The following is a 12,252-nucleotide window of genomic DNA, read 5'->3' as shown; positions in this document are numbered from 1 at the left end:
CTATAGGCGTGGCGCTTGATGATGTGGCACAGATGACGTAGCAGATGAATGTACCCTTAGGGTATGAAAATGGGCGTGGCAATTAGGATGACGTGGCCTTCTGTGATTGGCGGGCAATAAAAACGGATAACAACACTACTTACTCTTCTCTCGTACCGGCATGTCGAAAAATAGACACGCCGGTGCCAAACGGTTAGCAGGTTCGAAACAATCCTCACATAATATGAAGGACTACATTTAAGTTACCTTCGGCATATCTTGTAATATGTGCTACTTAGCATTAGCATATTGGAATCATCCCTTCTTCTTCAGTAGCTATCCATATTTGGTGCTGAGAGAGCGTCGTGAAAGAGCGAAAAAAGCACTACCAATTCGGACTTGTAAATATAAATGATAGCTTACCTCGAAAGATTTAGGAACTTGTTTTGCTATTGAGACGGTGAAGACCTCATCTTCAGTGGATTGATTGCTTGGCGAGAGATAGACCTTCAATATGACATCAGGGACCGTACTCATACTCTTATATGTTCTGGTGTGTAGCGTTCCCAGATGTTTCTCGAACCGAACTTGTGAAGACACGTTAAGCGTGGTCAAAAGCTTCCTTACGAACGAGGGCTACCAGCTTTCAGCAGTCGAAGATGAATATTCCACCGAATTTCAAGGAAGGCCGGGAAAACGCGGTGCCACGGGTCCCCGGGGCGCTACGGGCCCACCCGGACCGCGAGGCGAACAAGGTGTCTGCGAATGTGATTTGAATGCTGTCGTGTCTCAACTGGCTGAATTGCAAGGTATGGTGATTCTGTTACTATTTGCATTATAGTTTGAACTGGGTACGCCGCATACAAGGTACAGGTAACGCAACAGAGATGCGTCATATGGAAGTGAAGAGTGTAGTTAACCCTGTAAAGCTCCGTTATTGAGCTTTGTGCCTTCGAGTTCGCATTAGTCTTTAGGCTACATCCCATATCACTGTAGTAGGTTACCAGAGATAGTCCATGTATACATAGACTACATATCAATAATATAAACTGTAACTAAATTGCTGTTGCACTTCTTCAGTGGGGTGGGACAGGGAAGTCAGGGTCCATATATTTCGATTTGGATTGTGACATCAAAATTTCTGCAGTATTACATAAATCAGCGAGTACAATAGGTTTTGCCCGGATCCTTTCTATAAACGTTTCGTACATATTGGTTTGTATTTGCCATAGTGCATGGCGCTGGGTTACATCATAGATGCGTTCTATCTTATGTCCCGGCGAAATAATCGGTTAGGGATCAGCGGTGCTGAACCGCATACACAATCCGATCATCGATAGGATACCACACAAGGTAAGTATTGTAGATGTATTAATCCATGGGTGGTCAACTCATTTTGAATGGCCCTTGCAGTAGTTTTGAAATTAGGCATATTACAGAACAATAAATTGGCAACGTAATTTATTTCAGCTTGCTAGGTGAGCCAAAGCATTGATTAGCCTGGTTGTGTAATTTGGGAGGTTGATGACTGAGCAACAGTCTGTACGCATTGGCGTAGCCAGGGGCGGCGAAAGGGGCCATGCCTCCCATGCAATACACACCTTTTCATTAACATTAAGTAGAAAATTAGGCAGCAGATTGTTTTAACTTGTGTTTTCTTTCGCTTTTGATATTAGGTGCCTTTTGATATGTTGCTTTTTTCAGTAAAACCCATTCCGAAAAATTAAAACGCCTGGTCTAAACCTGTCTAGACTCCGAATGCTCCAGTCATTGCGATCTAAGCCCCTAAGTACAAATGTAACCCGCAACTCATGCAGTATATGCAAGAACCGATACTACAGACGGAATTCATCGATCCGCTTCGAAATATTTCCTTGATTCGCGCGACTAGAACTTGATTGGATTTTGATTTTACTAGATATAATCTAGAGTTGCCATTCGTCCGGAATTTCCCGGACATGTCCGGGATTTCACTGTTAAAACCTGCGTCCGGGAGGAATTTCTTAAATATGCCTAAATGTCTGGAATTTTGAAGTAAGTTCATAGTTATTTTTTAAATGATATTAATTTTTGGCGGATTTATGCTAATGAAATGCAGTGCGCACCGGCATTAGGCAGAAAAATGATATTTTCGGTGTGACATGAACATGACTTAACGATGTACAATTTACGCTCTTTGCATTTTCGAAGTCATCGTCCTTCATCAGCTCTACCGCTAACTCTGGTCACGTGGGCGGAGAGAGGATCAACTTATTTAGTAATATATGGGAGAACCAATAATATTGACATAATTCATTCAAATCATCTAACGACCAGATGCATATAGTAAACCCCTGAAGTTGCATCGATTACTCTGTGATGGGCCCAAGATCAGTGTTTATTTGGGCGGGACGGAGCTGAAAAAATGTGGATTCGGCCCTGGTTACAACTTACAACACACAACCACATACTCCTGAACCGGATTGTGAGTCGTGACTACCACCATTCGATAGACAAAGATTTGCTGGTGTGACGTCATATTAATCGACAATGTACTCATACCTCATTTTGATATCCGCTAGTGGGCGCAATATCGCGTTCGGAATTTGTCTTACAAAAATATGGTAACCCCAAGAAACAATTTCGATTTTCGTGAGTAGAAAGGCAGGTCTTGCGTTTACCGTCACCTAATCTAGCTCAAATCAAAAGGTCACTAATACTCAAGTGTGCCGCGCAAAGGTTTGGAAAATCGCATGTGGCCCTTTGGCTAACAAGGTTGGCCGCCTTGCATTAGTCAAATATTTCCTATAGCTATAGCTGAGATGCATAAAATGGAACAATTTTTTTCTCTAAAAATAAACGATTATGACTTTGTGGCGTGATAGTGACAATAAAACGACACACGTGGCTTTATGAGTGCAATTTTAACATTGCAGGATTGTTGGTTTCCGATTATTGTACAAGAGTTCAAGCAAATTCCAGCACTTTACGATGGAAACACAATATTCAAAACTCCTAAAATTACTATTTAGCAGTGGTGTTATGCGTGACCTTTTAGCCAATGCTGCTCGAGACTAAGGTTAAAGTTTGAGTGTACGTACACCATTATATGGGGCTACTACGCAACAGGCCTGGTGTCTGCTCCTCGATCCACTGCGTTGACAGAACAATGGAGCTTGTACGTGGTGTTGTATATCTACATACCAGCCAAATTAGGAGGGACTGGTTTTCAATATCCCGTAGGCCTACCCCAGAAGCCGAATCCTACCAACCGTATGTTTGGAATGGGATATTCCCAACCCGACGAACCCTATCCCAATGAAGAGTTAGCGATGAGCATGGATTGAGGGTCATCAGGAACAAGACGTTCCTGATTTTCTCTCGCTTGCTGTTAACCATGGATCATCACATGTCACACGTCACAGCAGAGATGAGCATGGATTAGGATTAGGTTTTGAAAAAACAGGATTTGTGAATTTTTTTCGGATTTGGATTGGATTTGGATTAAACATTTTTTCGGAACGGATTAGGATTTGGATTGGATTTACCTATTTTCTGGGAGATTGAAATGTCGTGTGACGAATGGCGACAAACTTTATTCAGATCAGCTATTAATGTACTTATGGTTACTAAGTTATCTTGAATCAAGTGAATCGTTGGTTGTGAAAGAAAATTTTCGAATCCCTCCATTGTATAAATTAGTATTTTTTCTGAATTTCAGTTGGAATCGGATTAGGATTGGACATGGACTTGAATATGAAAAAGTTATGGATTAGGATTTGGATATGGATTTGAAGGTTCGGATTTGGATTGGATTAGGACATAGAAATTTCAAATCCGCTCACCTCTGCGTCACAGTAACGATATTCTTTTATATATAGTAGGGATGTTGTGAACGTGAGGTTCACGTTCGCGTTCTGTGTGTGAACCTCAGAAATTTAGAGGTTCACGTTCACAAACGAACCTTGGTAGGTTCTGCACTGTGAACCTTTTTCCTATATTACAATTTTCACTTCACTATAACATCTTTGATTGAAATTTACTGCATTTCAACTGCGGGCTACTCCATACATGGCGCTGGCAGCATATTTGACACTAATCGAGCATGCACCTCGACAATTTCAAAAATTTTACTTATACTTTGTTACAAAAGTTTGCTCGACATATCCAGCTCACAGTTTGTGAATATTTGGAGACTCTCCGCTGGGAGCTTGAGGTGACCCGCAATCACATATCAATAGCGAATCACACATGTAGGTAGTCAGTGAATGATGTTATTCAACCAATCAATGAAATTGATATCGTTGTCTGACGTAGACAATCTAGCAGGAGTACGGGTTTAATCTTGACCTCAAATGTTGATTGTATCATAAAAACCAAATCAGTGCGATTGGGATGTTGGCTACTGGTGTATACTGGTAATATCTGTAGTAAGTGTAGAAACCCGTTTTACACTACGCCCAATATCAACGCAGCAATACTCAGACGCCGTATACATTGTCCGGTCGGGCCAAGAACGTTAAGGCGTATGCTTATATACCGTTGTAAGTCCTCGTCGAAATTGTTGGCAAAGCGACGGAAGATATGATTTTATGGGAATATTGGATCATTTGATTGCCCCAGTTGATACATTTGTCGACGCTTAAAACGTCAATATGTACTTCATCATTGGAAGATTGTGTGGCCCGAGCAGAGGTGGTCAGTAACGAAGTACTTCTACTTTTTCGAAGTACTCAAGTAGTTTTCCTCTACTTCTGGTACTTACTCAAGTAGATCTGATTTTCGCTACTTCTACTTCTACTTCCTAATATATTGTGATCTACTTACTTACTTTTCGCTATTTTCAGTTTGTCAAGTAGAAGTATTTCAATCTTCCAATCAGGAAGATAGCCTGAGGAATTTCGGAGCTTTGGTAAATCACAGAATTTTCGTCGCGCTTCGCGCGCAGTGGATACGGAATGGCCAGTATGATTTCACGAAAGTATCCGTGAATATAATTTAGGTGGAGGGTCGGCGTGGTTCCGTTCACACCACATTGTCGCCCTTCACCCATGAAATAATTCATCACAGTATACTGTATATGGCTCATCATAACGTTTGAAACTGATGTTTCGCAATCTAGCATTTTTTTGTCATATCGTAATCTAGCATATATATGTCCATGGCGTGTCCTAATCTGGAAGAGTGTTTTAGCATACCACCTTTGAAACTTTCTGGACTAAAAACATGAAAGATATATTCTGCTTTTAGAAGTAGTATTTATGTTTCACTTTCAATTCTCGGTATCATATACTTTGAATTATAATTAATATCAGTTCTTTTGTCCGAATAACATACATGTTGAAGTATAAAAGCAAGTGCAGTAATGCCTTTAATTTATGGAAATAAAGCTACACAATATGGCATTTTTACGGTCCACCATATTTTCTATTAACGTTTACTAATCGCGCAAAGTGTTTACACCGTATACTATACAACTTCTCCATATTGCTATTCGACTAAACTACGGGCCTTATAGGGCGGTGGCGCCATACCAGGCTATTTTCCAAAACGCGTTGTTCGAGAAAACAGAGGATTAGTATCGCATTTCCTTATCAATACTATCATTTTCACCCCATGATGTGGACGAATGCTGAACGAAATGAATGAATGCTGTGAAAAAACTGAATGCTGTGAACGAAATTGGATACCTGCTGGTATGCATCAATATGAATCAAGCTCGTCACTTATCACATAGCTCAATTTCCACCTTTTTATAATCCATCCAATCAGGATCGTTTTCACAACTACTTACTTACTTGAGTACTTTCAAAGTCAGTCAATTCTACTTCTACTTCAAGTAGTTTTAGGTTGCTCATGAAAGAAGTACTTCTACTTGTACTTGAGTAGATTTTTTCGTCGCTACTTCTACTTCTACTTGAGTAGCTTTCTTGACTACTTTGACCACCTCTGGGCCCGAGTCGTATAGGCTATCTCTTCACAGATGTAGGGTTGAAATTAGCAATATGACGACACGGGACGTCATGAGGTTCACGTTCGCGTTCACACAGAACCTTTCAATAAGGAGCGTGTTCACACGAACCAGAACCTTTCAGAGGCTCACACCATCCCGAATATATAGTGATTAGGAAACCCGCTCTTCGCATGCATATTGATGCTCGCCACTGATGAGACTAGGCCGTCAATTTGTATGTAGAATAAATTTAGTAAAATGGCTATATTATTGCTAGAATAAGTAGAGCATCGTTCTAAATGTTCGCCAATTTCATGTCAACATGGCTTTGTGGCTCACCAGAGAACCGTGGGCACCGGTTAAGTGCTAGGGATGAAACGAGACTTTGAAAGTTTCTGGTTCGTGTGAACGCGAATATTTTTTAAAAGGTTTTAAGTGAATGGGAACGTGAACAAGACTCTATGACATCACGTGACGACATATTGCTGTTTCTAACCCTACATTTCCATAAAGGTATATCGTAATGCCCACGATATCTAGCGACGATAGCCACAATACTGAAGTAAAGTCTTACTTTTTATGTATCATATGCATCAACTGGAACAATCAAATGCTACAGTAATTTCATGAATTTCATGACCTGATGTGTGGAACAGTATCCCGCCGGCCATCCGGCAGTCGACGAGCATGTCCACATTCAAGTCGAAATACAAGCAATTACTACTAAATAAATACAGTCTATCCTCAAGATTGCTGGACCACGACTGAGCTATCGATCTCGCTTCCAGAGGTGGTCAGTAACGAAGTACTTCTACTTTTTAGAAGTACTCAAGTAGTTTTCCTCTACTTATGGTACTTACTCAAGTATATCTGATTTTTGCTACTTCTACTTCTACTTCATAATATTGTGTGATCTACTTACTTACTTTTCGCTATTTTCAGTTTGTCAAGTAGAAGTAGTTTAATCCTCCAATCAGGAAGATAGCTTGAGGACTTTCGGGGCTGCATTCACAGAGTATTAACATTTAATTTTCATAAAAGTCGAGTAGAGCCCAGAATTTTCGTTGCGTTTCGTGCGCAATGGATATGGATTGACCACTATGGTTTCACAAAAGTATCGGGGAATATAATTTAGGTAGCGGGTTAGCGTGGTTCCGTTCACACCACATTGTCGCCCTCGCCCATATGAAATATTTCATCACAGTATATGGCTCATCACAACGTTTGAAACTGATGCTTCGCAATCTAGCATATCATATCGTAATCTAGCATGTCCATGGAGTGTCCTAATCTGAAAAAGTGGACTCTGACTTTTCTTTTAGTTTAAGAGCTGTTTTAGCATACCGCCTTTGAAACTTTCTGGACTAAAGACATGAAATACATGTTCTGCTTTTTGAAGTAGTATATATACTTCACTTTCTTTTCCCAGTATCATATACGTTGAGTTCTAATTAATATCAGTTCTATTGTCTGGATAACATACATGTTGAAGTATAAAAGCAAGGGCTGTAAGGCCTTTAATTTCCGGAAATAAAGCTACACAATATGGCAATTTTAAGGTCCACCATATTTTTATTACCGTTTACTAATCGCGCCATGTGTTTACACCGTATCCTAAACAACTCCTCCGTATTGCTCTTCGACTAAACTACGGGCCTTATAATATGGCGGAGGGCGCCATGCCATGATTTTTTCTAAAATGTGCTGTTCGAGAAAACACAGGATTAGTATCGCATTTCCATATCAATACTATCATTTTCATCCCATGATCGAGCTCGGCACCTTTCGCATAGTTCAATTCGCACCTTTTTACTATCCATGTGAACGAATTAGGATCGTTTTAACAACTACTTACTTACTTGAGTAGATTTAAAGTCGGTCAATTCTACTTCTACTTCAAGTAGTTTTAGGTTGCTTATGTAGAAAGTACTTCTACTTGTACTTGAGTAAATTTTTTCGTCGCTACCTCTACTTCTACTTGAGTAGCTTTCTTGACTACTTTGACCACCTCTGCTCGCTTCCCATGACATGCCGCCCTATTTCTTGTCGCTTCCTCTTTCTATACTATCTTCTTTACTTTCATTCAGTGTGCATGCCTCCTCTTTACATCGCCTAGGCCAAGGTGGGTGTCTGATTCCATAGACAACTCCTAGTCGCTTCGACATCTTCCTGTCTTTTCATTGTATCGCATTTTTTGTGGTGTATTGAACTCATAAAATTGCTAATGAACCAATGATGAAGATGATGAAATCTACAATGTCCGTCGCTTTGCCAGAAATTTCGACAAGAACTTGCAGTGGAATATCAGCTTACGTTTTAGCAGTCTAGGATAGACCGGGCAATGTATTATCAAGGCGTCAGACTATTGCTACATTGGTGATGATCAGAGTAAAATACCGATTTCTATACTTGCTGCAGACGCGCTATTACCTCAAAATTAGTTATACAGTAACCAACACCCTGATCAGGCGTATTTGTATCTTATAATACAATATTCATTAGGGATGGTGTAAACCTCTGAAAGGTTCTGGTTCGTGTGAACGCGAACCTTTTTGAAAGGTTCTGTGTGAACACGAACGTGAACCTCATGACGTCACGTGACGTCATATTGCTACTTTCAACCCTATATTTCAATCAAGTGATTGCCTATACAAATGTACTGTACATATTGACGTTTTAAACGTCGCCAAATGCATCAACTGAGGCAATCAAATGATATAATAATCCCATAAAATCAATATCCTCCATCGCTTTGCCAATAACTTCGACCTGACCGGACAATGTATTTGGCGCCTGAGTATTGCCACAAGGATATTGAGCAAAATATCAAACGGGTTTCTATACTCGCTACCAATATTACCCCATTAACAAGTTATGAAACAGTAGCCAACACCCCAATCTCACGGATTTGGTTTTTATGATACAGTATACATATGAGTCAAGATTGACCCGTACGCCTGCTAGATTTTTACATCAGAAGACGATATCGATCTCATTGATTGGTTGAATAAGCATTATTCGCTGACTACATGTACATGCAGTGCGCTCTTGATGTTATGTGATTGCGGGTCAAGCTCACAGCAAAGAGTCACTAAATATTCACAAACGGAAAGCTGGATATTTCGAGCAAACTTTTGTAACAATGCAAGTAAATTTTTGAGACTGTCAAGGTGCATGCTCGTTTAGTGTTGATTGTTTATGCTGCCAGCACCATGCATAGAGTGACCCGCAGTTGAAATGCAATAAATTTGGACCAAAGATGTTAAAATGAAGTGAAAATTGCAATATATACAAAAGGTTCACAGTGCAGAACCTACCAAGGTTCTGTTGTGAACGCGAACCTCAAAATTTCCGAGGTTCACACGCAGAACGCGAACGTGAACCTCACGTTCACACCATCCCTAATATTCATATTAAATCAAGATAATTCCCGCAGGCTGCTATACTTTTTAAATTAGACAACGATAGAGTCAATATATCATTTATATCAATATGATTTCATATCATTTTAATCATTGAATAATTGTTATTGCGGGTCAAGGTTAAAGCAGAGAGTCACTAAATATTGACAAACAGAAAACTGAATATTTTTAGCAAAATATTTGACCAAAGCAAATAAAATTTTTGAAAAGGGTGAGATGCATGCTCGTTTAGTGCTGAATTTATTTTCTTTCTGCCAGCACCATGGAAAGAGCGGTGCAAAGTTTTAATAGTAAAAAATCCAACTAAAGATGTTATAATAACGTGAAACTTTGTAATACAGGAGAAAGGTTGACAGCGCACAATCTACTAAGGTTCTCTTGCGAACACAAACCTCCAAATTTATGAGGTTCACACAGCCAACGCGAACGTGAATCTCACGTTCACGCCATCCCCATACCATAGTGAATAACCCCAGCCGTACATATTACGTTTAAAAACCCTCGTTTTACAGATTTCAGAAAAAGAGTACGACGATCTCCAGGTATGATACATATGCATGCACAGGAAGTAGACATCTTATGAGGGAAAGTCAGGTGTTTAAACCATCGCGATGACTAATCACAATTGCATATCGGCCACTGTCGAATATAGATAACTTTACGATGTCCACTTGAAATTGGGATATTGTCGACTTGACATGCAGATTTGATAGCCACCTTTTCCATCGTAATTTTTGCTTATTGGGCACGATTCGTAGCAATGACGAACTCGGAATATGCTTTAGCGGTGAATATACATTCTGTATATAACAGGAAGGTTGCAATATAAAAAAACTCGTGTAACAAATAAAGATATATTCATTTACAAGTAGACGTTATATAGGGCGTGGAAGCTACCAAGGGGCATTTGTTTCTCACCTGTTCAACCCAAGTTTCCTAAGCAGATAAATGTTTCGCAACGCATCGTTAACTGTATCCGTTTTGCAAAGGTATGTGCTACGTAGGAATCTCCACCGGCGGGGTCAAGCTTTCGCAGTTATCCGCTTCGTCCATACATAGTACCTGTCCATTTCAAGATGCAATTCTCAATTCTGGGGGAGCATGGTGCACAGGCGCGAGTGAGATGCATTATTTGTCGAATCGAAGCAAATTAGTAATGCGATGTTTTTTAGGTAATGGTAATCAGTGGATACAGGTCGATTTCCTCATTGCCAGGACAGTCACCACCATTGTAACACAGGGAAGGGGAAATAATGATCAATGGGTCACGAGTTATCACTTGTCATATGGAAATGCCACTTCGGAAATGCAATATTACGAAGAGTTCGAGAAAGTTAAAGTGGGTGTCGATGCCAGTAGGCTATACAGTATAATAAACTTCAGTTGGCATCATCCTTCCACTTCGACATTGACGCCTTGATCGAAACATCAGTGACATCTGCGACCGGAAATCTGTTTCAGAAGTGCAGATGTAGCTTAACTCCTCATTTCTGTCCAACTATAATTAAACTATCACAGTCTAGCTCTCGATATCCTCGCATAATTATTATCCATACTGAATTCAGGTATTCGTCGGTAATTCCGACAGAAGCACCATCGTTGAAAACGAACTGTCTTCACCTATCCACGCCAGATATGTTCGCATTCACCCGGTGACGTATCGAAGTCACATGAGCATGAGAATTGAAATGAGACAATGTTAAGGGATCTCCAGAATCGTGGATCGGATGTATTGTATATATTTCATCGCTACGTGATAACTATCGACAGTCGTGTTTGCTCCATTTGTTAAAATATACTATATGTGGGTGGCCAGGCCTGTTTCATATTCCAGCCGCATATTTACAAAACCTTGCGTTAAGAGACTCGCGACACAAAGAATCAAAAAGGCGAATACGCCTATCTATATTCATTTAAATCGAAGTGTGAGCTATTAAATAACGATTATTTTAGTGTGGTTGTATTGTGAAACCCTCTTTGGGTGGTATGGTGTGTGAACTTCGGCGAATGTAACTGTTTCGTCAAGTTTTAGTTTGTCAAAACTGAGTCATACCTTAGCTTCATAAATCTCATTGCGGAATGAAAGGACTCGGAACAGTATGTTACTCTGAAAATAGAAATCAGGCGGATACCAGTTTTTTTTCGGGTTCAGGTATTTGTGTTAGGGTGAGGGACTCGCTTCCAAAAGTCTACACCAGTCAGACGATAACAGTCGGACGCTGACATATGGAGCTATTGCGACAGCCGACGATACAAATGGGAGGATCGCAAGCGCTATTATCCGCCAAAAGTTGAACGTGACCTGCACTTCCGAGAATAATAACACAGAGAAACATAAACTTTACTGACTCTGATCTGACCATCTAACAATAAACTTTGACTGACCCTTGAGCGGTGAATCCCAAAATCGCAGCAGTTTCTGTCTATCACGTCCAGGTTTTGGGTTATACAGTCAGGCGTAGCCAGAAGGCGGTCAAAGGGGCCATGACCAATGTTCCTTCAAAGCTGCGCACGTGCTCAGTAGCGCAGTGCTGACAAGGCTTATCCGCGCAGAAAATCTGAAGTGATGACCTTTTTTAGCCGTAACGCAATGTTGTCCGAGCGACCGTGTAGTGAGTTGGTAAGTGCGCGCAGACTCGTGAAAAATTACGTTGAAACATTGGCAATGGTCCTCCCAAAATTTTTCGAACATTTTCCCAATTCACCAATAACGTGAACTATTGTTGAGCAGATAAATTCAACTTGAAAATTTTCTTCACTCTTGGCGCGATATATAGTTTCAGTACATTTTATAATTCTTGAGTAGCCTACATACCTGCCGATAAATTAACATAAATAGGCCTAAAATATGCATGATGTACACAATTGAATCTAGCGGTATTGTTGTGTGCTCCATGCAGTTTCGGAACAATTAGGCAC

At 40.3% G+C, this 12,252-nt stretch overlaps 1 protein-coding gene across 1 annotated transcript; it reads left to right on the top strand.

Annotated features, from left to right (window-relative positions):
- Positions 1–405: 405 nt before the first annotated feature.
- On the top strand, positions 406–11,285 carry LOC145440942 (retinoschisin-like). The gene is made up of 5 exons (XM_080318730.1): positions 406–788; positions 9,846–9,875; positions 10,323–10,451; positions 10,506–10,672; positions 10,899–11,285. Exons 1-5 carry the CDS (start codon positions 494–496, stop codon positions 11,034–11,036), a joined length of 759 nt encoding a protein of 252 aa, XP_080174856.1. The 5' UTR covers positions 406–493; the 3' UTR covers positions 11,037–11,285.
- The last annotated feature ends 967 nt before the right edge of the window (positions 11,286–12,252 follow it).

Source organism: Botryllus schlosseri, chromosome 6, assembly GCF_051294905.1.
Source record: "Botryllus schlosseri isolate E-star chromosome 6, Bs_hap1, whole genome shotgun sequence".
Taxonomy (NCBI): Eukaryota; Metazoa; Chordata; class Ascidiacea; order Stolidobranchia; family Styelidae; genus Botryllus; species Botryllus schlosseri.
Note: the sequence above shows the minus strand (reverse complement) of the source record. Positions and strands in the feature narration are given on the sequence as shown.